General features: G+C 38.6%; 2 protein-coding genes and 2 long non-coding RNA genes across 20 annotated transcripts; 2 read left to right on the top strand and 2 right to left on the bottom strand.

The window, feature by feature from the left end:
• Positions 1 to 469: 469 nt before the first annotated feature.
• Positions 470 to 4,848, bottom strand: LOC135791836 (leucine-rich repeat-containing protein 1-like). Of its 3 annotated transcripts, none has more exons than XM_065302385.1 (2): positions 4,718 to 4,848; positions 470 to 2,205 (listed from the first exon to the last, which is right to left on the bottom strand). In XM_065302385.1, the coding sequence occupies exon 2, from the start codon at positions 2,107 to 2,109 to the stop codon at positions 535 to 537; it is 1,575 nt and encodes a 524-aa protein (XP_065158457.1). In that variant the 5' UTR covers positions 2,110 to 2,205; positions 4,718 to 4,848; the 3' UTR covers positions 470 to 534. The 3 variants fall into 3 exon arrangements, with proteins under 3 accessions (XP_065158457.1, XP_065158458.1, XP_065158459.1); XM_065302386.1 differs by lacking the exon at positions 4,718 to 4,848 and adding an exon at positions 2,363 to 2,479; XM_065302387.1 differs by lacking the exon at positions 4,718 to 4,848 and adding an exon at positions 2,255 to 2,318.
• On the top strand, positions 2,532 to 5,846 carry LOC135791834 (ATP-dependent DNA helicase DDX11). Of its 2 annotated transcripts, XM_065302383.1 has the most exons (10): positions 2,532 to 2,754; positions 2,810 to 3,256; positions 3,323 to 3,489; positions 3,548 to 3,846; positions 3,897 to 4,118; positions 4,195 to 4,328; positions 4,382 to 5,201; positions 5,267 to 5,397; positions 5,480 to 5,695; positions 5,759 to 5,846. In XM_065302383.1, the coding sequence occupies exons 1-10, from the start codon at positions 2,614 to 2,616 to the stop codon at positions 5,777 to 5,779; spliced, it is 2,598 nt and encodes an 865-aa protein (XP_065158455.1). In that variant the 5' UTR covers positions 2,532 to 2,613; the 3' UTR covers positions 5,780 to 5,846. The 2 variants fall into 2 exon arrangements, with proteins under 2 accessions (XP_065158455.1, XP_065158456.1); XM_065302384.1 differs by lacking the exons at positions 5,480 to 5,695; positions 5,759 to 5,846 and having other exon boundaries at positions 5,256 to 5,357.
• A 14,686-nt stretch (positions 5,847 to 20,532) lies between these two features.
• LOC135792304 (uncharacterized) lies at positions 20,533 to 22,563 on the bottom strand. 2 transcript variants are annotated; one of them, XR_010548252.1, is made up of 3 exons: positions 22,421 to 22,563; positions 21,849 to 22,364; positions 20,533 to 21,344 (listed from the first exon to the last, which is right to left on the bottom strand). It is a non-coding gene; the product is annotated as an uncharacterized lncRNA (long non-coding RNA). The 2 variants fall into 2 exon arrangements; XR_010548253.1 differs by lacking the exon at positions 20,533 to 21,344 and having other exon boundaries at positions 21,705 to 22,364.
• LOC135792303 (uncharacterized) lies at positions 22,280 to 26,692 on the top strand. 13 transcript variants are annotated; one of them, XR_010548245.1, is made up of 8 exons: positions 22,280 to 22,407; positions 22,551 to 22,608; positions 22,678 to 22,824; positions 22,886 to 23,159; positions 23,229 to 24,729; positions 25,373 to 25,593; positions 25,791 to 25,957; positions 26,069 to 26,688. It is a non-coding gene; the product is annotated as an uncharacterized lncRNA (long non-coding RNA). The 13 variants fall into 13 exon arrangements; XR_010548251.1 differs by lacking the exon at positions 22,280 to 22,407 and having other exon boundaries at positions 22,507 to 22,824; positions 23,229 to 23,451; positions 23,503 to 23,542; positions 23,756 to 24,729; positions 26,069 to 26,691; XR_010548244.1 differs by lacking the exon at positions 22,280 to 22,407 and having other exon boundaries at positions 22,508 to 22,824; positions 23,229 to 23,451; positions 23,503 to 23,594; positions 23,756 to 24,729; positions 26,069 to 26,690.
• The last annotated feature ends 6 nt before the right edge of the window (positions 26,693 to 26,698 follow it).

Genomic DNA, 26,698 nt, shown 5'->3' with positions numbered 1-26,698 from the left:
TACATAAACATAAAATTATTTGTAATAAAACAAATTTATGCAATAAATCTATTATCTAACTTTATTATGATATAGATGAATGGAAAATCATTAAAACTGGTTTGAAATGTTTGTTTGGGCCTGGTCTCTAGAGTGACTCAACGTGTAAAAATGTTTCGCGTTTTTTGTTTGTTTATTTTGATTCAAAACCACCCTCGCGAGCAAAATTAACGCCGACGACCGCCGAGGTTTTCCGTTTTCCATCATGCGTGATTGAAAATGCGTCAGAACGCGAATTTATCGCGACCGCAACACAAACCGCGATACTCTCAGGGCGAGTACAACTCGACGGCGAGTTTTTATGTCTGTACATCATCCATGTTTAATTAAACACAGCGAATCTGATTTGTTTCATTTCGATGACAAATCGACAGGTGTGTACCCTGCGTACAATCATAACACACTCACCCATACAGAGAAAACAAACAAATTCAGGTAATTAATTCTTTTATCAATCAACGAATGAAAATATAATTGATTTTTCTTCGAAATGTTTCAATCAGCATCGATGAACAAATCTTCCAGATGTATAGATTCAATAAAACTATTTTTAGTACATAATGGTACTATTGGTGCATCCTCGGGGAAAAACTCAGAGTCTGATAAAGTTACCAAGTCGTGTGGGCCGGTTTCACCCCAATCGCTACAATCATCGTCTTCGATTTTATACGTGTCGCGGTGAAGGCGTCCCTCGTCACCGTTATCGCTGTATCTTGCATCGCTATAACAATCACTGTCGTCGACATCGTCGTCGTGAAGATTTCCCACATCACCATCTTGGTATAGCAAACCATCGTCGTCAATGGGTGAGTCCAGCTCGATACCACCCAATTTCCTGCCGATCGCACGCCATTCAAACGCCACAGCTCTTCGGGATCGCAAACTTTCCCTTCGCTCTTCATAATTATCAACTTGATGATTTAACAGTGCATCTGCATCGATGTAGTTTTGCTCTACATCGATACACTCAATTTCCAATGATGTGATTTCAATATTTTCCAATTCATTATCGTATAAATCTATGTATTTCAATCTGGGCATGTTTGTCAGGTTGATTGTACTTAAATGATTTTTAGACGCGTGTAATTCTTCTAATGATTGTAAACTGCTTAAATCTGGCAGTGAATATATGCAGTTGTGTGAAATACCCAAAATCATCAAGTTTTGTAAGTTGTAAATATTTGCGGGGATGTTAAGTAGTAAATTGTGTTTTAAATGTAATTCTTTTAAATGAATTAACTTGCAGACATTGCTTGATAATTCAGCGATATGTAAATTGATTAATTTAAGTATTTTTATGTGTCTATACCATAAGGCATTGTTGAAAAGTTCATTTATGTCATTGAAAGCATTTATATTCTTTTGATCTGAATCACAATTACTAATATCTAAATATTGCAGAAGAGGAAAACTCTTGAAGAAATCTAGCATGTGTTGTCTTAACCCGACGTTGTTAAACACTATTTTTTTTAGCTTAACGATAAGTTGCGGCAAATCAGAGCGTTTTAAATAAGATACTTTGTTTTTACTGAAATATAATTCCTCTAAACTTTTCGTTTTCATTTCTTCTATCCATATAGGCAAATTATTAAGCATGCAATTTTCTAAGTTTAATATTTTCAATGACTCAACGCATTTTGGTGCAATAGGAAAGTTTTTTATAGGATTATCTGCTAAATTAAGGACCTGAATGTTTTTTAAACCTAAATATAAACATTCAGGGACACTATTTAAGGAATTATCCATTAAATCCAACTCAAGTAAATTTAAAAGGTGCAAATCATTTGGCAGTTCTTTTAACTTGCAGTTTCTTAGTGATAATGCTCTTATACGAGTATAGTCTAAATTAATAATATTGCTACTTATATCTCTAATAAAATGACCAGTCTGTGGTGTTAGGCGGATTTCAAATTGTTCATAGCCGTTTGTTGATAAATCATCATTCGTGTTATTAGATACTAACGTAATATAAGGTTCCCCAGGCTTTATTGGTATGGAAACTATTGTTATTTTGTGTTTTTCGACAGATTCTGTACTCACAGATGGACTAGCAAAGCACAAATCTGGCATTTTAGGTTATAACATTAAATTACCGTAAAAGTCTTTAAAATTATTTGACTTCGTGAGAACTTTAAATGCAGCCTACCTTCAAATGGCTTCTAGGTTCTGAAATAATAGAAAATAAGTGTATTAGTTTACAATTGTGTTAACTTACTAAAAAAAAGTTCCAATGTGTACAAGTTAATATGTACTGAATGACAGATTAATATTCAAACATTAAAACTTGTTGATTACTGTTTATATTGCAGAATTAAATGCATACCAATCCTAAAAGTTGTTTTATGCTGATAATAACATTTACTTTGTTTATTTATAACGATTTATAACATTTATTAGAATTTAGAACTAATGTGTATACTGCTCAGTTGATTTTAGTGTTTTAACGTAGGCAACTTTTCATACGCGTCAAGAGACTAGAGGAGGGTCATTCAAATTTTTCTAAGTAACCTAAAACCATAACAAAACCCGCGAAATAACTTCTTCTCTAGTAGTGAATGAAGAAAAAGGTTTAAAATGACTGAATTAAAACTTGATACACCTGAGGAATTCCCATTCCCGTTTACACCATACAAAATTCAAGAAGATTTCATGAAGCAACTGTACACAGCATTGGAACAACAAATGTGTGGCATATTTGAAAGTCCCACAGGAACTGTAAGTATCTTTGCTAAATAAAACTATAATTCAATGCTAATTAACAAATTGTCAGGGAAAATCATTAAGTATTATCTGTGGAGCAATTAAATGGTTGAAAGATTACAATGAACTCAAACAAAACTCTTTAAAAGACAAAATAAATGAACTTCAACAACAAATTAAAGAGCTGCAAAGTGAATCAACAGATTGGTTGACTTCGCAATCAAAAGAAATAGAAATAAGTAGAGAATTACATAAATTGAAACTAGAAGATAGCAAAATTGAAGAATATTACAAGAAAATCAATGATTTAAAGAGAAACAAGAGGAAAATGCTGAAAAGTTTCAGTGCATTCCAAGGGAAAGAAAATAAATCAAATAATAGTAATAAAATGAATGATTCGCAAGATGAAAATGTGCCTGATGTTGAAGATGATGATCTGTTACTAGATGACGTTGTTGAAGTAAGAAATGAAGATGATATTGAAGATGAAATTGAAGAAAAGTACAGTCCAACAAAGGTACCAATCAAATTTCTTCTAACTTTAGAAAAAATAAACTAATTTAAAGATTTCTTATACTTTTAGATTTATATTTGCAGTAGGACACATTCACAACTGTCACAACTTGTTGGTGAAATAAGAAAATCACCTTATGGGAAAGATATAAGAGTAGTTTCTTTAGCATCAAGGCAAAACTACTGCATAAATCCAGTTGTAAATCATTATAAAAATAACGCACTAATAAATGAAAAGTACAATAATTATAAAACTAACATCTGTTGTGATTTACTTGATAATATTCAATTTTAGATGTTTAGATATGCAGAAAAACTCAAAAAACAAAGCCACCAAGGTTGATTTACAAGGAAAAACGCTCAAAAGAAAGAAAACAGAGACAAATTGCAAGTGTAAATTCTTCAAACAAGAAGCAGTTGAAGATTTGAGGGATGCAATCATATTAAATGTATTAGATGTTGAGGATTTAGTCTCAACTGGCAAAGATTTTGCAGCGTGTCCTTATTATGCAAGCAGGAAAGCTGTGGATGATGCTGAAGTGATTCTTGTGCCATATAATACTATTTTACACAGAGCAACAAGAGAAGCTAATGGTAATAATTGAATTTAAATGTTTAAAATATATCTAAACGTGAATCTTTAGGTATTAAATTGAAAGATAATATTGTGATCATTGATGAAGCTCACAATCTGTTGGACGCGTTGGGACAAATGTATGGAGCTACCGTAACAATTGCACAATTACAACATGCGCATCAACAATTAAAAGGGTATAAAACAAAGTATGGTAAGAGGTTTTCAGCTGGCAATTTGTTGTGTATAAATCAACTTTTAACAATCGTGACTGCTTTGAAGAATGTATTTGGTGAGTATGTGTATAATAAGTTGCCTATAGTCAACCTGCATTAAATATGAAATCTTTAACGGTTTTAATTTTAAAGATTCGCAAAAAGTGATAGAAAACGACGGAACAAAGATATTTACAGTGAATGATTTTGTTTCACTTGCTGAAATTGATCATTTTAACATGTTTAACTTGGTTGAATTCGTTAAAAACAGCAAATTATCGCAGAAAGTAAGTAAATTTTAATGTTTTTCAACCAAAAAAAAATCATAATTATTCTTTAGTTGCATGGTTTTACTCTAAGATATTCCGAACAACCTATTATAAAACCAAAAGTTAAAATAGAAACACTCGAAGATGGATACAAGAAATTTCAAGAGAGTATCAACGAAGAATTGAATCAAAACAAACCGAAAACAAGTAAAAGTAAAAACGCGATAACAAAAAAAGTAAACACGGTCACAACTGCAACTACACAAACAGTTAAAAATGTCGAAGTTAAAACACCGCAACCAGCAAACCCGTTATTAACTATCGTATCATTCCTTGAGACGCTACAAAACGTGGAAAAAGATGGCCGCATATTAATGCATTCCTGCGCAGAGAAAAAATTACAATACCTGTTGCTGAATCCATCCTCGCACTTCTCGTCGATCGTCAAGGACGCGCGCGCGGTGATAGTGGCCGGCGGCACGATGAAACCAATTAGCGAATTTCGCGACCGATTGTTTATTAATGCCGGCACGGATCCGGCCCGAGTAATGCACTTCACTTGCGATCACATTGTTCCGCCGGAGAATATTCTACCGCTTGTTTTAACCGACAATGATTTCTTGTTTAACTATGCGAATCGGTTCAGTATGGCGACACAAATCCGACTGATACTCACTAGCGCGTGCAGTGTTGTCAAAGGTGGGATTGTGGTGTTTTTTCCGTCTTATCAGTACGAGGCTTGGGTGTGGGGTCAATTCAAAGACGTTGACTTTGGCCGGCCTGTGTTTCGCGAGCCGCAAGAAACGGGTTCCGTTGATTTGGTACTAGAGAATTATCACAAAGCGATTTATAAGTCTAGTTTTAAAAAGGCAATGTTATTTAGTGTCGTGGGTAAGTTTAAGCTAATTATAAATTATATTTCAAATATAATAATTTTTAATATAGTAATTTTTAAGGTGGAAAACTAAGTGAAGGTCTAAACTTTTCGGATGAACTTGGAAGATGCGTTATTGTGTTTGGTTTACCTTATGCCAACGTAAATTCACCAGATTTAAAAGAAAAAATGACTTATTTAGATAGAAACGAGGTAATTGTGAAATTTTTAACTTTGATTTTTATTAACTGTCAATTTACTAACCTCACAATTGCGCGATGTCAAAATTTTGTAGGGTTATGGAGCAGGCAAGAAATTTTATGAAAATCTCTGCATGAAAGCAGTAAATCAATGTATTGGGCGTGCAGTGAGACATATTAACGATTACGCGACAGTTTTGTTAGTGGATGTACGATATAATCGACCTGCGACCAAATCTGCGTTACCTGATTGGATTAAACGATCATTGAAGACTTGCGAACACAGCAAAGCGACAGAACTTATGAAACAGGTTGGCAGCATTGATAAAATGTCATAATACACCAAATCTGATTAAATTTTTAATCTTTTTCAGTTCTTTGCATCGAAAACTTAAATCTACACCTCTAAATCTACAATTGTTTTGTTTAATTGTGAATAAAATCATACAAAATAAAAATGTATGTTTTTTTTTTTTACTTCTAAACTGGTGAAGTTTTTTTGTACGGCATTAGTTGCAGGTTTTTTTCGAGGCGAGCTTTGCTATCTGCGCGTCGGAGGACTCACGGCGTACAAGTGGAATCTTGGAAATTTACGACATAACTTTATTCTATACGAGGCCGCAGATCGGCGAGCAGCCACAAAATATTACCTAGAACCGCCGGCGGCGCGATGATATTAAACGTGACTCCGGCGACCGCTACCGGGGCACGAATCGCGAAAACTTGGCCGAATGCCAGCATTTTCAACACGAAAAAGAGAGAGAAACGCTGGACGAGTAGCCACCGGGAAAAAGCTTTGGAGGGTTATAACTCCACGTGGCATAGGAGAAGGCCGGGTGAGATTATTGCTGATGCATTTCGGAAAATATAAAATACCGGCGCGGGGCACGTCGAGGACCGACTTAAATGGAAAATAAAAGCGAGATACGGAATATTTAAAGGAAATATACGATGCCATAAAGGGAACCGCGTGTATGAAAAACTTTATTGTGATATTTATTGCTCACGTATTTCAACGTGCAATTATTTCTCTATAATATATTTAAATATTCCACTAAAGTCAATTTTATATAAATTGTATATTTGGTTGCATAAATTAAACTTTTTAATGATGAAACTTATCAGTGCATTGCGAGCAATTCATTTTTCATTCGAAAGAATCTGTTCATGATCATGCAGAAAAAGCGTAATTGAATAACTTTCTGGCGTTCATTAAATTCTTTCTAATTCATTTGCGCCATTATCGAAAATATGTATATATAAATATTTAAACACCAATTTGGATTATGCGCAATCGATTGGAGCCGCACATCTTTTGTCGATAGTTAATAAAACGGAAATAACACCGAAATAATTAAAAACCGATCAATTAGTGCACAAAAATAAACAATTATTAGTTGATTTCGTCATGAATGTGTTTTTCATAAGCGATTGCACATTTTGATTTTGTTTTTATTGTTTTTGATGTTTGTTTATGAACAAAACAGAAGCGATGATGAATGCGCATCGAGACGGTAACAATGGCGCTCGCGCGTGTTAAAAATGTGTGTTGTTATGATGTTATAAATACGAATATAGTAGATATGAATATTGAAATGAGGAAGGAAAAAAAATACGTATGAAAATTGGTTTCCGAAAGACTGGCGACGAATGAGCGGGCGCACACGCCGAGCCGACACACCAAGGTTGCTGATTATTTGTTTAATTATTTATACTTTTATGTTATTATATGCAAATTAGACGTCGTAACCGTTGTAACGTGATACTTTGTGAGCACAAGACGAGGTGGAGCATGCAACGTGAGGCACTGGAATTGAATATCATTACTTCTACCGGCTGCAATGCTGCAAAAGCCGAAGTGGACGTAAAAGTAGTACAACGGACGATTGGAATGTTGATTAGGTGATTTTTCATAACACCCTGCCTTTTGTTACAAAGGTAACTAGCACCTAAACATGTAAATTTTAATTTTTTCGTTTTATACTTAAAATTACACTTGAAAAACTGTGTTTTTTGATATTTTTTAAACGTTTTGAGTTTTTTAATGTCAAAAAATACAAAATCTATGAAAATACTTACTTTGTATCATTTTCTATCTTTAAAATTCATCTACTAAGTATTGTAGCCTTGTCTATTTGATATCCGAATAAAGGAAGCGACGGAAAAGAGCACTCACGGCGTATGTTTACGTCGTCCGCGCGCACCGCATGAAAATCCGATGGACGCGCATTTAAATCACTCCTATTCTAAACGATTTCACGGTCACTTGCGTTTTCCTCGCATCTCGCATCTTCCGTACTTACAGCCCACATTCCCTTACGTCTCACCATTATGCTCGGGCGCGTACACCACGAAAAAAGCACTGCGACGTCAAAATAGTAAAAATTTCCTCGAAGCGGACATTGTATTTCCACGTTAACAATGTCTGCGAGAGAAAACCGGAAATGCATTAAGAACACAGGGATGGGTCTCACACTACAAGTATGCACTATATGTGATAATATCACTCCAAAAGCATTTTACGACCTGGAGATGGACACGACACAGAAAAAAATGCGAACAAAATTTTTATGGATTTCTTGATGTGTTGAATTCATTTTTTTGTATTTCGTGTGCAATTTTCACCACACTGGCGGCATGTTTATTCAACGAGTTGCTGGCGCGCTAGTACATTAAAATTAAAAGATGATTCTTTTGTTGGAGGCATTTTTAATCATAAATTTCTTTCGGTTTTCGGCGCGCCGAACAGACGAACAGAACTACATCGCGTGGAGAAACAAAACGCTCATAAACCACGCGCCAAAATACTCAGAGGGCGGAATGGAAATGGAGTATTGTATATTATTTGGTATTTTTCTCTGGTGAAACGCGTTTTTTGGCCGACGTTTTGATAGGAGCAAAATATATGTACAATTTATACCATGACACACAAACATAACCTCTAAACCTTTAAAATTAAACAAATACAACCTACAAATAAATATTTTTAGGTTATTTTTAATTTGGTAGCAAATAAATTAGGTTAAAATGTTTTTGAGGTTAAGATTGAGGAAAAGATGAGTTTTTCTATGATTGTGTAACACTCGTGATATGATAGCACACGTTATGGAATGAGAAAGAGAGGGACGGTCCTCGACTGGTGTGAATATGAGGCGGAGGTGGAGGCGGCGCGTGGTAGCTGCGGCGGCGGCGGCAGGCAGTGATCATAAATATGGAGCGACATATCGGGTCGCGGTTTTCCTGCAGACAGACCGAGCCAGGAAGCCGCGCTAACAAATGGCTTTGTGACATCATATTTACACCCTCCCAGCAACACAAAAATAATATATGTCCGTTCGAATCATTGAGCACGTACGCCACAAGAGTGCCAACGCGTACAACGCGCTGCGCTTTCGCTTTAACCACACAACAACAGATTCTACAACTACAATGTAATAACAATGCAACAAACGGTTGACAAACATTCTTATTTGTGTTTTCTGCGGTTTGAAGTAAATCAAAATGGCGTCACTTCATTTGTATTATTTTGCGATGAATATTAATGATGTTGAAACATATTGTGCGCATATTGCGGGCTGTCGCGGCCTTGCTTTTGAATGCGACACGGTCCGAAGGGAGTTGACCCTTATTAAGAGCACATTATTGTGTCGTCCCCGTTTGTTACGCGCGTCCCGAAGGACATTAGCTCTTCATAATGCGATGTTAAACACTGATAAGAGGATGTTCATCTGATCCCCGGCGCAGATAATTTGTAAATGGGGATTCTGTCTGGATGATAAAGCATGACAACCTCATATTCTAATTCCAAACCCTCGCAAACCCTATTTAAACACACATAACCACAAATAATTCACAGAAAATTAAAATTGTGTATATTTGGTTGCCTATACTATAAAAAATGTAACTTTATATTGTTTTTATGATTATTAGAGGTTATGTAAACACCCTATGTGTGTGTATGTGTGTGGATGATCTGTATGGTGATAATTTGATCAGATAAAGTCAAATCTGCGGTGACAATGGACCGTCGCTGGCCGTGACAATCGTGACATGTTCATTATACAACTGAGGCTGTTTGACGTGCGCGCATATAAATTAATGCGACTCGAATTGCTTATCACTCTCTCTCGGATTGTGCGCGCGACATGACACACTTTGATTAGAACTCCTATGTGACATGTACAACATGACACTTTTAAAAATAAATAAAAACCAGAGAGATTCATCTCTTGCTTTTTGTTCTGTTCTGGGGGGGGAAAACATTTTCGATGATGAAACAATGTGAAACATTGGTAGTCGCATAGTTTTCTTTAAATATTTGGCTAAAAGTCGGCGGGTTTCCCGAAAGGTGCACCGTGGCTGGTAAAAGTCTCGGGCTTTTCTATTCACCAGGAAGGCGCGCCGGTGTTCTGGAAGAACGATAATCGGAACGCGTTCGAAATCCACAATAACACGACCCTACGTTATTCGAATATATAAATTCTTAACATACCTCGAAGTCACCATCGACTATAATACGTACCCATTGTTTCATTCTTGTTTGCGTGCATTCGCCGCCACCCCGAGGGAGATGGGATTAATAAAAACAATTTTCCACACTTGGATGATTATTAACAATCGCCAAGGGTGCTGCTAGTTATGAAAACCTAAACGATTTTTTCCTCAGTCTAAAAATACATAATAAATATTAATAATATTATTAATAAAAATTGTTTTTTCGTTGTGATAAAGCAACTGCTGGACGTCACAATTTGTGAATTTGCGAATGCACAGCAGTGGAATATAAAAGTCGCGTCATTAAATTATTCCGCATTATGCACTCGATCAGCATCATTGATCAATCAACATCATGGCTTGTAACATGTAATATAGGTAGAGTATAAATACACGTGCATTGTCATACAGTGATACACCGAAGGACAATTTTATTCCGAGAACAAATATTTTCCTTGATTATTTTTTTTTCGGCTGAAACTAATTTTAACAAGTGACTTTGCAAAAAAATTCCATTAACCCTGTTTTTTTGTGTTATTTTTTGTTTTTTGTCATTTTGTGTTTCCTATTCATTCTCCTCTGACTTGTTGGTCTAGTAGTATTGTTACAATGTCTACCAACAGCGTAAAAAATGTAACTTTGGCAAATGCAATGCGTCTGCGGCCGTTATTGCACTGCGGGACCTCTAAGAGGGTAATCAAACGCGTACGACGCACCTAGCGCGCACCAAACCCCCGGGTTTCTCTTGTTCCGGGTGTCCGGGTGCTCGGGTGCTTGGGCGTTGTTAGTGTTTGTGTTCGTGCTCACTTCTGCCGTAATGCACTCGACACAATGATTGTTTAATCGATTCGCGCACAGTCCGCTTGGTCTTAAAGAACCGCCGCGCGATCCGGATGCCTCGCGGCCCGCCGGCATTAACTGATGTTTGGACAAAGTGCCCGATGCGTGCACCGATGTCCCCTTTCATCACATTCAATACGCTGCTGCTCGCAGGACATTTCTCAATCGCCTCCAAGACGTGTACGAATTGCGGACGCATTATTTACATGAACACCTTCAAAAGAATCATTCACGTGGTAGCGAATCAGAAGTTGATTATTTTCGTATCAGTTATAAGTATAAATAACCACTAAAATATTGTAGGTGTATATTGAATTGGCTACAGTTAAAATAAAATAAAAATTTGGTTGGAAGTTTGTGTTGTACGCATATGTAGGCAACACAAAGTACTCTTTTTTCTAATGCGCGCATTACAGGCAGCTGGCGGCGGTGGCGGCGGCGGCAGCGTCTACAAACGCGGGATGCACGTGCAAACGCGAATTGTACCATCCATAAAGCACGCCTGATTTGCCAACACCAAACGGTTTTACGCTGAAATGATCGCGTGTGTGCCATTCAACTGTGTGCGGCGCGGCCGCCTCCACCGCCGCTCCCTTTTTGCTTGCATATATACCTACACGCGTGGGCGCGCGTGGGCGCGACCTCCCGCGTGTGTCCCTTTTCTGGGTGGATGCCACAAACGAACACGTACACGCAATAACCAAAAATATGTATTTTTTTCCAAACATACACAATGTCCAAGCTGAAAAATTAAAAAAATATCCACTTAAAATCATTAAAAACATCGTTAGCAGTGATAAAATAGGATTTTTGTTACTTTGAACATATTGTATGTTTACCTCACGTGTAATATCTGCGTATAAATGTTTTCGGAGTTGTTTTCACGCGAAAATAGCCGCAGAAAAAATAATTTAAAGCACCTTCCTCTTTGGCAATGCGCGCTCGCGCTTCCCTCTGATGTGTCCAAAAAGGATTGATTGCTTTGATGTTGGCGCTTACGAAGGGCTGGAGGTTTCGTTTGCCGGCTTTGCCACACTCGCTTACACTTGTAACAACTATACTTAAACCCTTTAAGTATCGGCACCCTTCATACGCGCGTGTGCGTGTATAATTCCCGACTGTTTCCGAATTCCGTCTTTGCATAAGTTTCCTGCTTGCTGCCGCGCCGCCCTCGGGTGCTGAATTTACATGTGTACTTATGTTGCGCGCGCGCGCGCGTGTGTATTTAATCATTCGACTGGACGTAATCCATTAATCAAATACACACACGACGCGCCGAGTGCACATATTTCGATCGTTTTGATAATTTACATCGGTTTTTATTTTCTGCCTCACTGCGCTCATCTAAACACTGATTTGGTGTATAAAAGTAATAATTTGTTCATTGGTTGCGGTTTTGTAAAGGTATGCAACCCAAAATGCACTTTAAAGGTTAGTTTATTAGTAAATACAAATTGTGTGTTTGTTTTGTTTTTTTAAGCAAGATTTTGTCTATAAAAGTAATAATTTATTCATTCGTTGTGGTTATGTGAAGGTGTGTAACCCAAAATGCACTTTTACGGTTAGTTTATAAGCAAATAATTTTTTTGTGTTTTTTTTTTTGTTTTTTTAAGCAAAATGTGGTAAATAAAAGTAAAAATTTGTTCATTGGTTGCGGTTATGAGAAGGTATGCAACCCAAAATGCACTTTTACGGTTAGTTTGTAAGCAAATCATTTTTTGTGTTTTTTGTTTTTTAAGCAATATTTAGTGCATAAAAGTTATGATTGGTTCATTGGTTGTGGTTATGTGAAGGTATGTAACCCAAAATGCACTTTTACGGTTAGTTTGTAAGCAAATCATTTTTTTGTGTTTTTTTTTGATTTTCTTAAGCAATATTTGGTACATAAAAGTAATAATTTGTTCATTGGTTGTGGTAACATAAAAGTATGCAACCCAACATGCAGTTTTAAGGTTAGTTCATAAAGAAATAAATTTTTTTTGTTTTTTTTTGTTTTCTTAAGCAATATTTACGCACAAATTACGAAAAAGGAAAATTACGACTTTGTGAAGCGTAAGAAAATATCTACATAAAACAAAACTAATTAAAGATATACGAAATATCAACGACTGCTCCCTTGTGCGGGGAACACTCGGCGTTAATTATTTTTCCGCCCGCTGTCGAGCGTCCACCTTCGCTTCGTTTTGATTCTTTTGTTTCATCGTTATATTTTCGCTTTTTGCCAGGCTCGCGTAATTCCTGTTAGACCCAACTCCGCGCAGTGCTACGTTTGGGGGCGGGCGGCGGCGGCGGCGGCGGCGGGAGTGCATACACCGTTGAGCCGATGTCGCGCGTACTTATTTGGAAATGTCATTTCGCTTCGTTTGGCCTTCCGCTCCCTGATTATTTAATTCACTCGCTGATAATGAGAGAAACGAACCGAGAAAGATAATTACGTCGGAAAATACGGTGCCGCCGCCGCTGCCGGTGTCGCGCGAGTTTCATTTGCGCCGCGCTCTTCTTCATTCTTCGCCGGGCGTGCTTATTGTGTAGAGCTGTATATGCAGCGCGGCGCTGAAGTTTACCGACCGGTGTAATGATAACGCAACATAAGAAGGCGAAACACCGAAGACGGAGGCGGCGCTGATAATTTACTTGTTGTGGAAAATGCAAAACTTGCGAAACAAACCTCGAAAGTGCGCGCCGCGTACGCTAATTTGAATTTATGATGCATTTTTAAACTTTACAACTTAAACTGAATTTATATTTGCACGCGAAAAATAAATTTCTATAAAGTTGGGAATTTCTGCAATTGATTGACGTTTATTGACTTTGAAAGAAACGTAGAAATCAATCAACTGGTTTTCTTACAATAACTGCGGAACAATCGTTCGCAAATCGCCCCATTTTAGCACACTTTTCACTTTGGCGCAACTTCCACATCCGGCGTGACCCTCGCTCGCGCATATGAATGAAAAGAAATTAAGAATCCCGTCCCACTTGCGGTGCTTCCTAATTTCTTTCATTCCCGTCCACTACGATGTCTCCCGACTTTTAGCGCCAAACAAAAGACGTTTCTTTTCTTTTTTTTTCTTTCCACGCGGCTTTTGTGCTTCGGCGAAATTTTGCGAAAAAGACGCGTACGTACATTTATATGCATATGCATCCCCTTTTCTTTTCGTTTCTCAACAGCGGGAGCGAGGGCGCCACGCGGGCGTCGCTGATTACGGCCTCCGTTACAGTAATTGCATGCTTGGTTCACACGGAATCGCCGGCACTCCCAGCCGCATTCTGCGACAAGTTTTCGGGGCTGTACGGGCATTCAGCGCATTCCGCGGGGCGCTTATTATTTCGCTTTCTTACTACAATTTACCCATCTATTAGCACACTGCGCTGCATGCGCCAGGAAACACCTTCATTAGTAAAACGCATTCCCGAACATAAATAAAATATTTGATTTTTAAATCGATGGGATGTGTCAATATAACCACACAAAACACATTTTAGTGTATAATTGGTTGCATACCTTGAATTTTTCAGTCAAAATGATTTCATCCTTGATATATCACTCATTAAACTCAATTAAACTTTATTCTTTGGTACGTAATTAAGATATGCCTTCGTCGTTAAACAAATCTAACTTTTCGCTAAACTGTTAAACTGTGGGAAATACAATTATGGAAAATTGCGCCGCGAGCGCAAACACACGTAACAAACGTCGAACGCCGCTGGAAATCTTATTATGCGCGCAAAACGCCTTTGCGTGCTCCGTACACCCGAGGGCTGAAGGCAGTGGAGGGTTGTGATATGCGTCTTGAGAGAGTATTACCGAAATTGAACATATTGTATGTTTACCTCACGTGTAATATCTGCGTATAAATGTTTTCGGAGTTGTTTTCACGCGAAAATAGCCGCAGAAAAAATAATTTAAAGCACCTTCCTCTTTGGCAATGCGCGCTCGCGCTTCCCTCTGATGTGTCCAAAAAGGATTGATTGCTTTGATGTTGGCGCTTACGAAGGGCTGGAGGTTTCGTTTGCCGGCTTTGCCACACTCGCTTACACTTGTAACAACTATACTTAAACCCTTTAAGTATCGGCACCCTTCATACGCGCGTGTGCGTGTATAATTCCCGACTGTTTCCGAATTCCGTCTTTGCATAAGTTTCCTGCTTGCTGCCGCGCCGCCCCCTCGGGTGCTGAATTTACATGTGTACTTATGTTGCGCGCGCGCGCGCGTGTGTATTTAATCATTCGACTGGACGTAATCCATTAATCAAATACACACACGACGCGCCGAGTGCACATATTTCGATCGTTTTGATAATTTACATCGGTTTTTATTTTCTGCCTCACTGCGCTCATCTAAACACTGATTTGGTGTATAAAAGTAATAATTTGTTCATTGGTTGCGGTTTTGTAAAGGTATGCAACCCAAAATGCACTTTAAAGGTTAGTTTATTAGTAAATACAAATTGTGTGTTTGTTTTGTTTTTTTAAGCAAGATTTTGTCTATAAAAGTAATAATTTATTCATTCGTTGTGGTTATGTGAAGGTGTGTAACCCAAAATGCACTTTTACGGTTAGTTTATAAGCAAATAATTTTTTTGTGTTTTTTTTTGTTTTTAAGCAAAATGTGGTAAATAAAAGTAAAAATTTGTTCATTGGTTGCGGTTATGAGAAGGTATGCAACCCAAAATGCACTTTTACGGTTAGTTTGTAAGCAAATCATTTTTTTGTGTTTTTTTTTGTTTTTTTTAAGCAATATTTAGTGCATAAAAGTTATGATTGGTTCATTGGTTGTGGTTATGTGAAGGTATGTAACCCAAAATGCACTTTTACGGTTAGTTTGTAAGCAAATCATTTTTTTGTGTTTTTTTTTGATTTTCTTAAGCAATATTTGGTACATAAAAGTAATAATTTGTTCATTGGTTGTGGTTATGTGATGTTATGCAACCCAACATGCAGTTTTAAGGTTAGTTCATAAAGAAATAAATTTTTTTTGTTTTTTTTTGTTTTCTTAAGCAATATTTACGCACAAATTACGAAAAAGGAAAATTACGACTTTGTGAAGCGTAAGAAAATATCTACATAAAACAAAACTAATTAAAGATATACGAAATATCAACGACTGCTCCCTTGTGCGGGGAACACTCGGCGTTAATTATTTTTCCGCCCGCTGTCGAGCGTCCACCTTCGCTTCGTTTTGATTCTTTTGTTTCATCGTTATATTTTCGCTTTTTGCCAGGCTCGCGTAATTCCTGTTAGACCCAACTCCGCGCAGTGCTACGTTTGGGGGCGGGCGGCGGCGGCGGCGGCGGCGGGAGTGCATACACCGTTGAGCCGATGTCGCGCGTACTTATTTGGAAATGTCATTTCGCTTCGTTTGGCCTTCCGCTCCCTGATTATTTAATTCACTCGCTGATAATGAGAGAAACGAACCGAGAAAGATAATTACGTCGGAAAATACGGTGCCGCCGCCGCTGCCGGTGTCGCGCGAGTTTCATTTGCGCCGCGCTCTTCTTCATTCTTCGCCGGGCGTGCTTATTGTGTAGAGCTGTATATGCAGCGCGGCGCTGAAGTTTACCGACCGGTGTAATGATAACGCAACATAAGAAGGCGAAACACCGAAGACGGAGGCGGCGCTGATAATTTACTTGTTGTGGAAAATGCAAAACTTGCGAAACAAACCTCGAAAGTGCGCGCCGCGTACGCTAATTTGAATTTATGATGCATTTTTAAACTTTACAACTTAAACTGAATTTATATTTGCACGCGAAAAATAAATTTCTATAAAGTTGGGAATTTCTGCAATTGATTGACGTTTATTGACTTTGAAAGAAACGTAGAAATCAATCAACTGGTTTTCTTACAATAACTGCGGAACAATCGTTCGCAAATCGCCCCATTTTAGCACACTTTTCACTTTGGCGCAACTTCCACATCCGGCGTGACCCTCGCTCGCGCATATGAATGAAAAGAAATTAAGAATCCCGTCCCACTTGCGGTGCTTCCTAATTTCTTTCATTCCCGTCCACTACGATGTCTCCCGACTTTTAGCGCCAAACAAAAGACGTTTCTTTTCTTTTTTTTTCTTTCCACGCGGCTTTTGTGCTTCGGCGAAATTTTGCGAAAAAGACGCGTACGTACATTTATATGCATATGCATCCCCTTTTCTTTTCGTTTCTCAACAGCGGGAGCGAGGGCGCCACGCGGGGCGTCGCTGATTACGGCCTCCGTTACAGTAATTGCATGCTTGGTTCACACGGAATCGCCGGCACTCCCAGCCGCATTCTGCGACAAGTTTTCGGGGCTGTACGGGCATTCAGCGCATTCCGCGGGGCGCTTATTATTTCGCTTTCTTACTACAATTTACCCATCTATTAGCACACTGCGCTGCATGCGCCAGGGAAACACCTTCGTTAGTAAAACGCATTCCCGAACATAAATAAAATATTTGATTTTTAAATCGATGGGATGTGTCAATATAACCACACAAAACACATTTTAGTGTATAATTGGTTGCATACCTTGAATTTTTCAGTCAAAATGATTTCATCCTTGATATATCACTCATTAAACTCAATTAAACTTTATTCTTTGGTACGTAATTAAGATATGCCTTCGTCGTTAAACAAATCTAACTTTTCGCTAAACTGTTAAACTGTGGGAAATACAATTATGGAAAATTGCGCCGCGAGCGCAAACACACGTAACAAACGTCGAACGCCGCTGGAAATCTTATTATGCGCGCAAAACGCCTTTGCGTGCTCCGTACACCCGAGGGCTGAAGGCAGTGGAGGGTTGTGATATGCGTCTTGAGAGAGTATTACCGAAAGCACCAAAAGCAGCAAAGCAAACACCATTCATGCACGGCATACAATAGCCAACGTTTCCTTTAAGTAGTTATTCAACTCTCCACACCTCATTCGTTTTACATCTTATTGTAAACACAAATATTCAATTTCAGTGTAAGTAAATACGCATGAAACTGTAGTGCTGGTAGTAATATGTTGATTTTTCCAATCGCTTTGCTCGTAATTCAAGCGCGCGCGAAAATAAATTACTAATAAATATGATGATTTTTAATTAATCGCGTCATTTGCTCCCATTCTAATTATTGTTTTTAATTATCAAACGTGCACGCGTTTGCTTTTTGTATTTTTTCTCTGCGTGTTGTTTTTTTTTTAATTATCGCGCTGCCACATTTTGCGTCTGTTTTTCCACGACTGGATGGTTCCGGGGCAGCGAACGCAATTAAAAATCGTCCGAAAATAAAATAAAATTGCTCATTGAACGCTTTGTGCGCGTGACATGCGTATCGTGCACGTTTAATAACAATAATCAGTGGCGGATTACGGCCTAGGCGCACTAGGCGCGCGCCTAGGGCCCCGGCTGCCTGGGGGGCCCCGGCTGCCTGAGGGGCCCCTGGCACTTATATGTCCCATATAGACATAGTAATTCCACAAATACTTCATCAGTTGGTTTTGACCTCAGCCTTTATGAATAACGTATTGGTTTTCACTTGGCGCCCAAAACGGCATTTCACACGTGTCCGCAAAGCAACCGTCACGGATATATAGCTGACTTAAAACTTTTTATCTCCGATTTTATTTCTTTATGACAAACTGTTTAAAATAAAATTTGGATGTTTTCTGCCACGAATTTTTGTGACCTTTTCTTGAATATTGCATTAGAAAGTTGTAGCTATAATGCGAGTAGTATATTGCCAATTTTTTTTAAATTTCGAACATCTGTGGAGGAGATGAGTTGAGGAATATTCCATTGAGGTTGTAAAATAGCGGGTAACTCTCTTTTTTGGGATATTAATTATTTCGTCTTTCTATCATTTTTTACATTTGCGGAACACGTTGTACCAACGTTTATACTCCTACAATTTTTATCTAGATTTTTGGGGTGGTAGTTGGATTAAAAAAAAAAAAAACAGAGTTCAAAAGAGTTCGATCAATTTGAGACGGCACTGTTAACAATTTTCTGGAACAAACTCCTACAGAGAATCGAAATTACCAGCAAATACTTACAGGAACCAAAGACAAATATTCTTAATAGTGTTAGTTTATTAAAATCATTAAACGAATTTATAACAGTGGTCAGAAATAATTTCGAAACTGTTGAAGAGGAGGCTAAATCCCTAACAGCTCATCATTCTTATAAAGAGATGAGACAAAGAAAACGCAAATATCCATATGATGAAACGAACAAAAATGATACAGCATTTTTGTCAAGAAATTTTTTTATTGTCAACATTTTTTATATTGTATGTGATGTATTAACATCAGAAATTACTCGAAGGAGCGATGTCTATATCAATGTTCTTAACGATTTTAAAATTTTCTTTGATTTAAAATTAAGCCGTGTTGAGACTAATAATTGTGTAGAGCGATTATTGTCTAAGTATGAAAAAGATATTGAGCCAGAATATTTCACTGATGAGTTAACTCATATTCTAAAATACATACAAGAAGAAAATATTAGAGATCCACATGAAATGTATGCAACATTAAGTAATGGTCTAAAATCAACTTTTCCAAATATACACACAATACTGCAAATTTTTTTGACCTTGCCCGTTTCTAATGCAAGTGGAGAAAGAACATTTTCAGTTTTAAAACGAGTCAAAAACTATCTGCGCAATAGTCTTTCACAAGAGCACTTAAATGACTTCGCATTAATGTTTATAGAAAATGATATTTTAAAAAAACTAGAGTACGACAAAATTATTGAAATCTTTGCCCAAGAGAAGGCAAGAAAAGTAAATTTGTAATTTGTATTTAAATACGATTACCGTTTTTGAGCACACGTACGATGAACTCGAGAACCAAGATAGCATTGAAAACGATAATCCCATCGCGGATAGTATGGCAGAAAATTTTACCTGTGATATTTCGATCGGTTCTGAAAACAATTAACGCACAACACCTGGTCCATCGCGAAGAGCGAATCGGAAGATAATCCATTAAATTTTGGAATAGTGCGTGAGGATTAGGCCTGCTGGGGATACCACGATAAAAAAAAACGCGCCACGTACTCTACCTCATGGTGGTGAGGAAATGAGTTTTTGGCACAAACGAATGTTGAAGTAGACTTTGCGGCGCCCGTACGCTAAAACTATTAATTTTACTGGGCTAATAACCGTTTTTGAAAATTTTCGGATTTAGGGGCCCCAAACTTGATTTGCGCCTAGGGCCCCACTGAAGCATAATCCGCCACTGACAATAATTGCTGGTTAATTCCTGCTCGCACACACAATGCCATTGCCGATTGATCGGATCCGAAAAGAATAAATTAATAAATCCCAGCGCACCAACAACACCCATTATCGGTTACGGGCATACACATAATGCGATTGTGGTTAATCGCATAAGTGGAAAAAGAAAAAAAAACGCGCGTGTTTTCTGCATTTCGTGCACCCATTCTGATGAGGCAATGCAATGCTCACCACGGGGTGGTATTACTTATTCTAAACTGACTCTGTTCAACTCGGTTACTCAACCGGCTACTAATGCGCATCTACGCACTCGAATGGTGGTGAGGCATTGAAAATTAAAGATTTCGTCGGATACACATGGTGTGCTATGGGTGCTCCACGCTGTGTCTCATTTCGATTGTTAGGAAACAAGTAGCGCTCGAGTACGCGTTGCAACGGAAACATTTCAAGAGGCAATTTGATGTGAAAAGTGCCAAAATATTTTGTAACCTACAAGTACCAATCCAATCTTAACACCTGCGTACACAAAAATAAATTGTGTTTATATTTTTGTGTATTTTGGGTTGCATACGTTAAGTCTGAGGTTATAATCGTATCCAATATGTCAGTTTATATCATTCTGCATGGAATGAGCAGATTTTAGCCCATAAAATTCAGTATCCATGCAGAAGTGTGGCCCCTCTTTATATAATAAAGCTGATAGCAAGAAAATGCGACATTTTCTAAGGGAACTCTTTGCGCTACCAAACTCGATTCCTCCCTATTATGCTCCGGCACTTTTTCTTTCCGCCCATTCTCGGCGTCGCATCGCGGAATATATACGAGTGTGTATATTTCAGAATTGGAAGAGATAGCGACTTCTTACTTCTACACGCCTCGGCGTGCCATTCCGCGCTAAACTTTTGCCATTTTGCGTGCTCGCTAGAACGAAGTGTGAAGCGATAAAGCTAACTAGTTCCTCGCCGTTCGCTCGAACCCTCATCGAGGTACCACGTTCCACATTGCACCGAAGAGATATGAAAGTACAAACACGTGAGAGCGAAGAAGTAACAACAAAAGCGCGATATGACGCTGAGCGCGAGCGAGAATAACCGAAAGATAAGGCATAATATGTTGTCGCGCATAAAACCAAAAACACGAGAGGAGAACATGCAAAAGTCACGAGGTGTCTGTGTCGTACATGGAAGAGACAGGCATAAATTACGCGCTAATAGGGAGAAGAAATTGTAGCGTTGGTGGAGGCGCCTCCCGGGTGTAGCTGAAGCAAATCCAATTGTCGCCGAGCGAGCATCTTTGCATTCGCTTTTGCATGTGTGGTTGGGAGTGAGTTAACGTGCTTAACTGGTATGATCGGCACTCGCGTGGAAGTTATGTTAATAATCTTAAGTGTATAGTCACACTTGGCAGCTTCATAAACTCATCTGAAATATAAAACGTACAAAATGATTAATTAGGTTAAAAAACACATTGAAATAAATAAATGAAGCAATGGAAAACATAAATAGCGAAATGGGATTCGTTCGAATTCGAATTGGTAGGACCTAGGAGATGAAGGGTGGGCGGGCGCGGGTTGGGAATGAAGTGCGCGCTCCACTGACGATCCAAACAACTGGAAAATGAATTTCCTTCATCGAATCCATCCCAGTTAATTTACGACTGAAGCTGTTTATAGACAGATAGACATACAAGCGGACCATCCGCAGGATACACACGAATACACTACCCGGCCCTCGGCTGATACCAGCACCCACGAAACCAAAATTCACGAAGACGCGCAGAACCAGCTTTTAGACTATATTCTATACTATACGAGATCTTCTCTTAGCGACGTTAGCATGTTGCAAGCGGAGGCGAGGCGACCAGATCAATCAGTAGCATATATACGGAGGCATTCTTGCAAGACGCTGATAAGATTTATACCATACCCCCGTATAGCATACTCGTTACGCTGAGTATAAGGCTAGGAGTTAATACCGCAAGCACGCCAGTGCCGACGGCGAACGAAATAGGAAATATGCGGCACTGGGGGTGGCGCCACGTGGATAAACCCGGCGGCTTAGCATGTCTCCAGTATGCAGGATGATAACCATTCCATGCTGTATAGAAGCAAATCTCCAATAAGTTCATATTTGGATTATTTTACTTAGATTTAGGCTGAAATTTGATTAAATATGGTTAAAAATTGTACGGTCTTGGTTGATATATACTGTAGGGGGAGTTACACTTTATAAATCACGGTATAAATCATCAAGACGCGTCGACGAGGGTCCCCGGTGCGAGATAGGTGCGATGCGTGTGTCCCAGCAGGATATAATGGCAAAGTTTCGGCCGGTTCCGCCGTATTATCGGCCTGGTTCAGCAGAGTGGCTGCGGATGGTCGGCCGCTTCTGATTACCGATGATTGATGATGAACACCGCCAGAGAGGAGCAAAAGCCAACTTCTACATCCGAAAAAATAACTTTAACCTTAAAATTTCGGGAAAGGTATTACAATTACTCGTTGAATTTAGTTCGGTATTATGCATTGGTGTTGTGTGTGTTGCCGATGTACGACTTGTTGGAGACGTGACAAATTTATTCGCATTATTCCGATAAGTTGAACACATACACTGTTAATATTATTATAGATGGAGATGTAAACGCGACGGTCCGCCCCGACGAACGCCGGAGCCGGAGAAAGCCACGGTAATAATTCTGCGCATTACTCAATTAGTTTCGGTGTGTGCAATTGCAGAGCTGATGGCGACAATAAAGGGCAGCGCACACACAATTGCTGGATATGTGTGTGTGGGTAGATCCATAAGAACGACAATGCCGTTTCGACATCTCGCTACAATGCGCAAACAGGGGTGATGCGACGTCGTTGATTATGTTATTTTATTTTCCACGCCAGTGAGGGTTGTATGAATATCTGGAGTGTTCGCAATCGTCACGCAATAATTAGAAGTACTTACTGTTTCAGCATCAACATAAATCAACACCAAATGGAGCTGTCGTCATCGATAAACTTCACGATTTAATAAAAGTCGTGTTTTTGAGTTTTCACGAAGAAATCTTTTGATATTCACCCTAAAAATAGTTTCTATTCATTTTTAGGAGTCTATTATGTCACTGGGCAATATTTTAACGCACTCATTCAAGAATTTTACTTTTACACTTTGAAGACGAGTGTGTTGTGGCAGATTTTACTCACACAATATACCAGCAGATGTTTACATCTCTCAAAATTTCCGTAGGTAAGTTAACATATTAGTCCCTAAATTTGAACAAATCTAACATAACCATTGGGCTTTGTATTGCTAAAGAGGAACATTACTCTTGGGTTTGAACGCTTCCACACCCCACGAGCGTGTCAATCGCTTTCAGACCCAATTCAGGTCATTGTAATAAATTACCATCAATAAAATGTGTTGTAAGGGATGCAAGCTACACAACTGCTAATCACTGGATGAAGAATTAAACGAAAGTAATGATAGAAAAGAGAATGGGCATGAAATTGCAGCGCGCGCACGCGAACAAGTGGAAAAGGTAAATAAAAACAGCAAGTCAAGTGTGCATCATCGAGTTGGATCATTCTAGTTGGATCAGTGGCCAGTAAATGGAGTGCATGGAGCCGTAGGTAAACAAATGAACACCTAATCGAATCACCGCCGACGCCGAACCGCATTCGGGTACGACTATGAGCCGCTAACGGCTTGAGACTGGTCGAAAAGAGGGTTGAACACTTTCAACTTCAAATCAATTGCAATTGCACATCAACACTAAAAATTACACACTATTTACATAGATATTATTCTATAAAAATTTAAAAATTATTTTTTTGTGTTTTTAGTGCAATGCAACGCAACAACAGCAACATGTTTGGTCTGCAAGCTTTGGATAAAATATCGAATTACACGTCGGTACGCACGTACGCAAATTAATTCCGACTCATCGGACCGAATGTCTCCTCTCCTAGACAAAGTCCTGTATACTGATATATTTTTCCTCTTGGTGTGTGTGTGTGATGCAACGTAACGCGATATCATACACGTCCGTCACGCATATTACCTCGCCGGCGACCACTTTGCTCTCTTGCATCTATAAAAACACTGCCGGTGGACTGCTTGGTTACCTTGGTTACCTCTACATCTACCTACATATTGACGGGTGGACGGGGAAAAACGAAGCCAACAAGCCGATCGCCCGATACGATCTGTCCGCTTAATTTGGTACCTAAATGACGAAAATGCGAAATGACTTGCGAGACGCGATTTTTCTTCACGACAAGCACGTCGAGAGCGCCATCGGTGGTCCAGGCGTCACCGGTCCACTCGGACACTGATGGGACCTTATAACAGGTGGTTTTTTTCATCAAACTATAACCTGATTCAATTTCTTTTCAAATGTGGATTAATATTACCTACGTGGAGATTAGATCAAAAAGAATAAAAGTGAATAACACTCATTTACATAGTCGCATCTCATTAAAATATTCATAAAATTTTATTAGATCACATTACTATCAGTAAAAGTTTTAAATTACTCATTAAATAAAAGTGAATTAATAGAAATATAATACAATACTTTAAAAGACTATAAAGTTTCATTTTCTTATCAAAAATCAACTGAAAAGTTAATTTTTAAAGTAAATAAAATGAATTTTGATGTTATTTTGTATTAAGGTGTAATTTTACGCAAAGCCACGTGTAGAAAACAGGCGTGTCCGTTTACATCTCCACCCTTGGGAAGATCGATATCAGGACACACCCACTGTACCCTTCCAGAAGTGTAGGGAAGTCGCGCTGCACGCTATGTCGACAAACGGTAAACGCTATTCTTTCTCTCTATTGTGCATGTTCCGCTTGTAAAGTGAGCAAGTATTACACCGTGGACAATGCAATAAAAAGAGAAGCATATACACAAGCAGTAAAGTTGGGAAGAAGTGGAAGGAGTCCACACATTGAAGAGTTTTAAACCTGTGTTAACTTAACACGTATTATGTTAATTTATGCTATAACAAACCGTTTAACTTGATATAACAAGTTTTGAGTTTAGTTTTGTTCAGTTTTTGATACCTGCGTAATTTCCCAAATACGAAACATAGATGTATGGAATATAGATGAGTCCTTTATTCCTGATGCACTATTTTTTTTTTTTCGATCCACGCATGAAATACATGTGTGTGTGTGATATATAAGAAAAAGGGAAAACCCAGGCGCGAGTTGCAATCATTCCGCATGTCTAACCGTATTTCCGATATGATTAGAGACACCCGTTCACGGTAGTACTGCCGGATGGAGGAGAAAGGCACGACGCCAAAATCGTAACAAATCCCTCGAGCTTTGCGCTCTGCCACCGCCAACCCACCCCGAAAACCACACCGTTGAGACAAACAAACCGCACATGCTTTACATGCAATTCTACAATGAAAAAACAAAATTTTTGAAAATTTTTTTTGTGATTTTAGGTTCAAAATAAGCGAAAAATATCAAGTTTTTGAAATTCGCTTGAAATCTGTCGTTGTACGTTGACCAGATGCTGGCCGATGCAGTATTAGGGCTTCCCGGAGCTTTGTGAGATATCAAAACATGACTGTGTGTTTGAGGAGCGCTCCGCAAGCAAAGAGATCAAAGAAAAATTCACTTTTTATATTAATATTTGGATGGATACACCGCGCGTACTCCTCGGGTAAGAATAGCTTTGTTTTTGGCTTCTGGGTGGGATGATTCTTTGATGTTTTTGACCTCTCGTTGTTTTCCTCTCTGCTAATTAATACCAGTATCATTTAAACACAAAAATTTATATTTTTTTAGTCGGAAACTTTTAGTTTTCTATGCGGAAACATAGTGTAGTAGTCAAAAAATGTAAAATTTTTACTTTTGCAGTTTAGGAAAAGCTCGGCACCCTCGTCGATGACGCCGACGATGGTGATGCTCGCCTGTGGATTCCGCTCCCGGTATAATGTGCTCGCGGAAGCGTTATGTCGGTGCGGAGGAGGCTGGGTGGCTGGTTCGGAACCCCGCTCTCGCGCGAGGGAGGAACGCATTGGACTGTACGTAACAGCTGATGTCACTCTTTTCCCCTTTTGTGTGCGCGCTGCGTGCGTATAGCCGCCCCGCGCGTGCTGCTGAGAACGACTTTTCATTAAAATTATTATTTGCAGGGAATGCCGGCGCGATAATTTCATAAAATATGTATTCGTGCCCGCGGCCGCCTTATCGGTTACGGCATCTCATGCGAACCACGAACCAGTCAAAAGTGCGTACGCACTGAAGAAGGGTTATCAACGTATTACATTAAACGATGTACAGGCATGGAAAACGGAAAACTTGCAGCGAGACGCTGTTGTCTTTAACTTTGAATTATTCAAATTCAAACAGTGCCACTTTATAGCGGAAATTTTAAGATCATCTAAAGTCAAAAATTTAATATGCGCACAAATATTGATGTTAGTATTAAAATTTTATCATAATAACGCTTTAAATTTAAAAACTTGCATTTATTGCAAAATTTGTGATTCATAGTTTAGGGGTAGTTTTAAATTGGACATTAGAGGATATCCACGAGAAACCCCCAAGTGTGTGTGCAGCGATCCGTCCTGACCCAGATATTGTCAGATTTAAAATCGAAACAAATTGGGATTAAGCATCACGGTGATTTAAACACCACCCTAATATCTAGTATGTGAATCATACCTTATGTTGGTATTGAATATGAAACGGAGAAAAAGTTGAAAATTTTACAAAAAAATATTATTTTGTGTATTAAGTGCGCAAAATTTCATTTTAAACAC

This window comes from Atheta coriaria, unplaced genomic scaffold (genome assembly GCF_025399875.1).
Source record: "Atheta coriaria isolate IRGN ID8LTWV9N9 unplaced genomic scaffold, Caltech_Dcor_3.1 hic_scaffold_5_pilon, whole genome shotgun sequence".
Taxonomy (NCBI): Eukaryota; Metazoa; Arthropoda; class Insecta; order Coleoptera; family Staphylinidae; genus Dalotia; species Dalotia coriaria.
The sequence above is the reverse complement of the archived record's forward strand: the minus strand, read 5'-3'. Positions and strand labels throughout refer to the sequence as shown.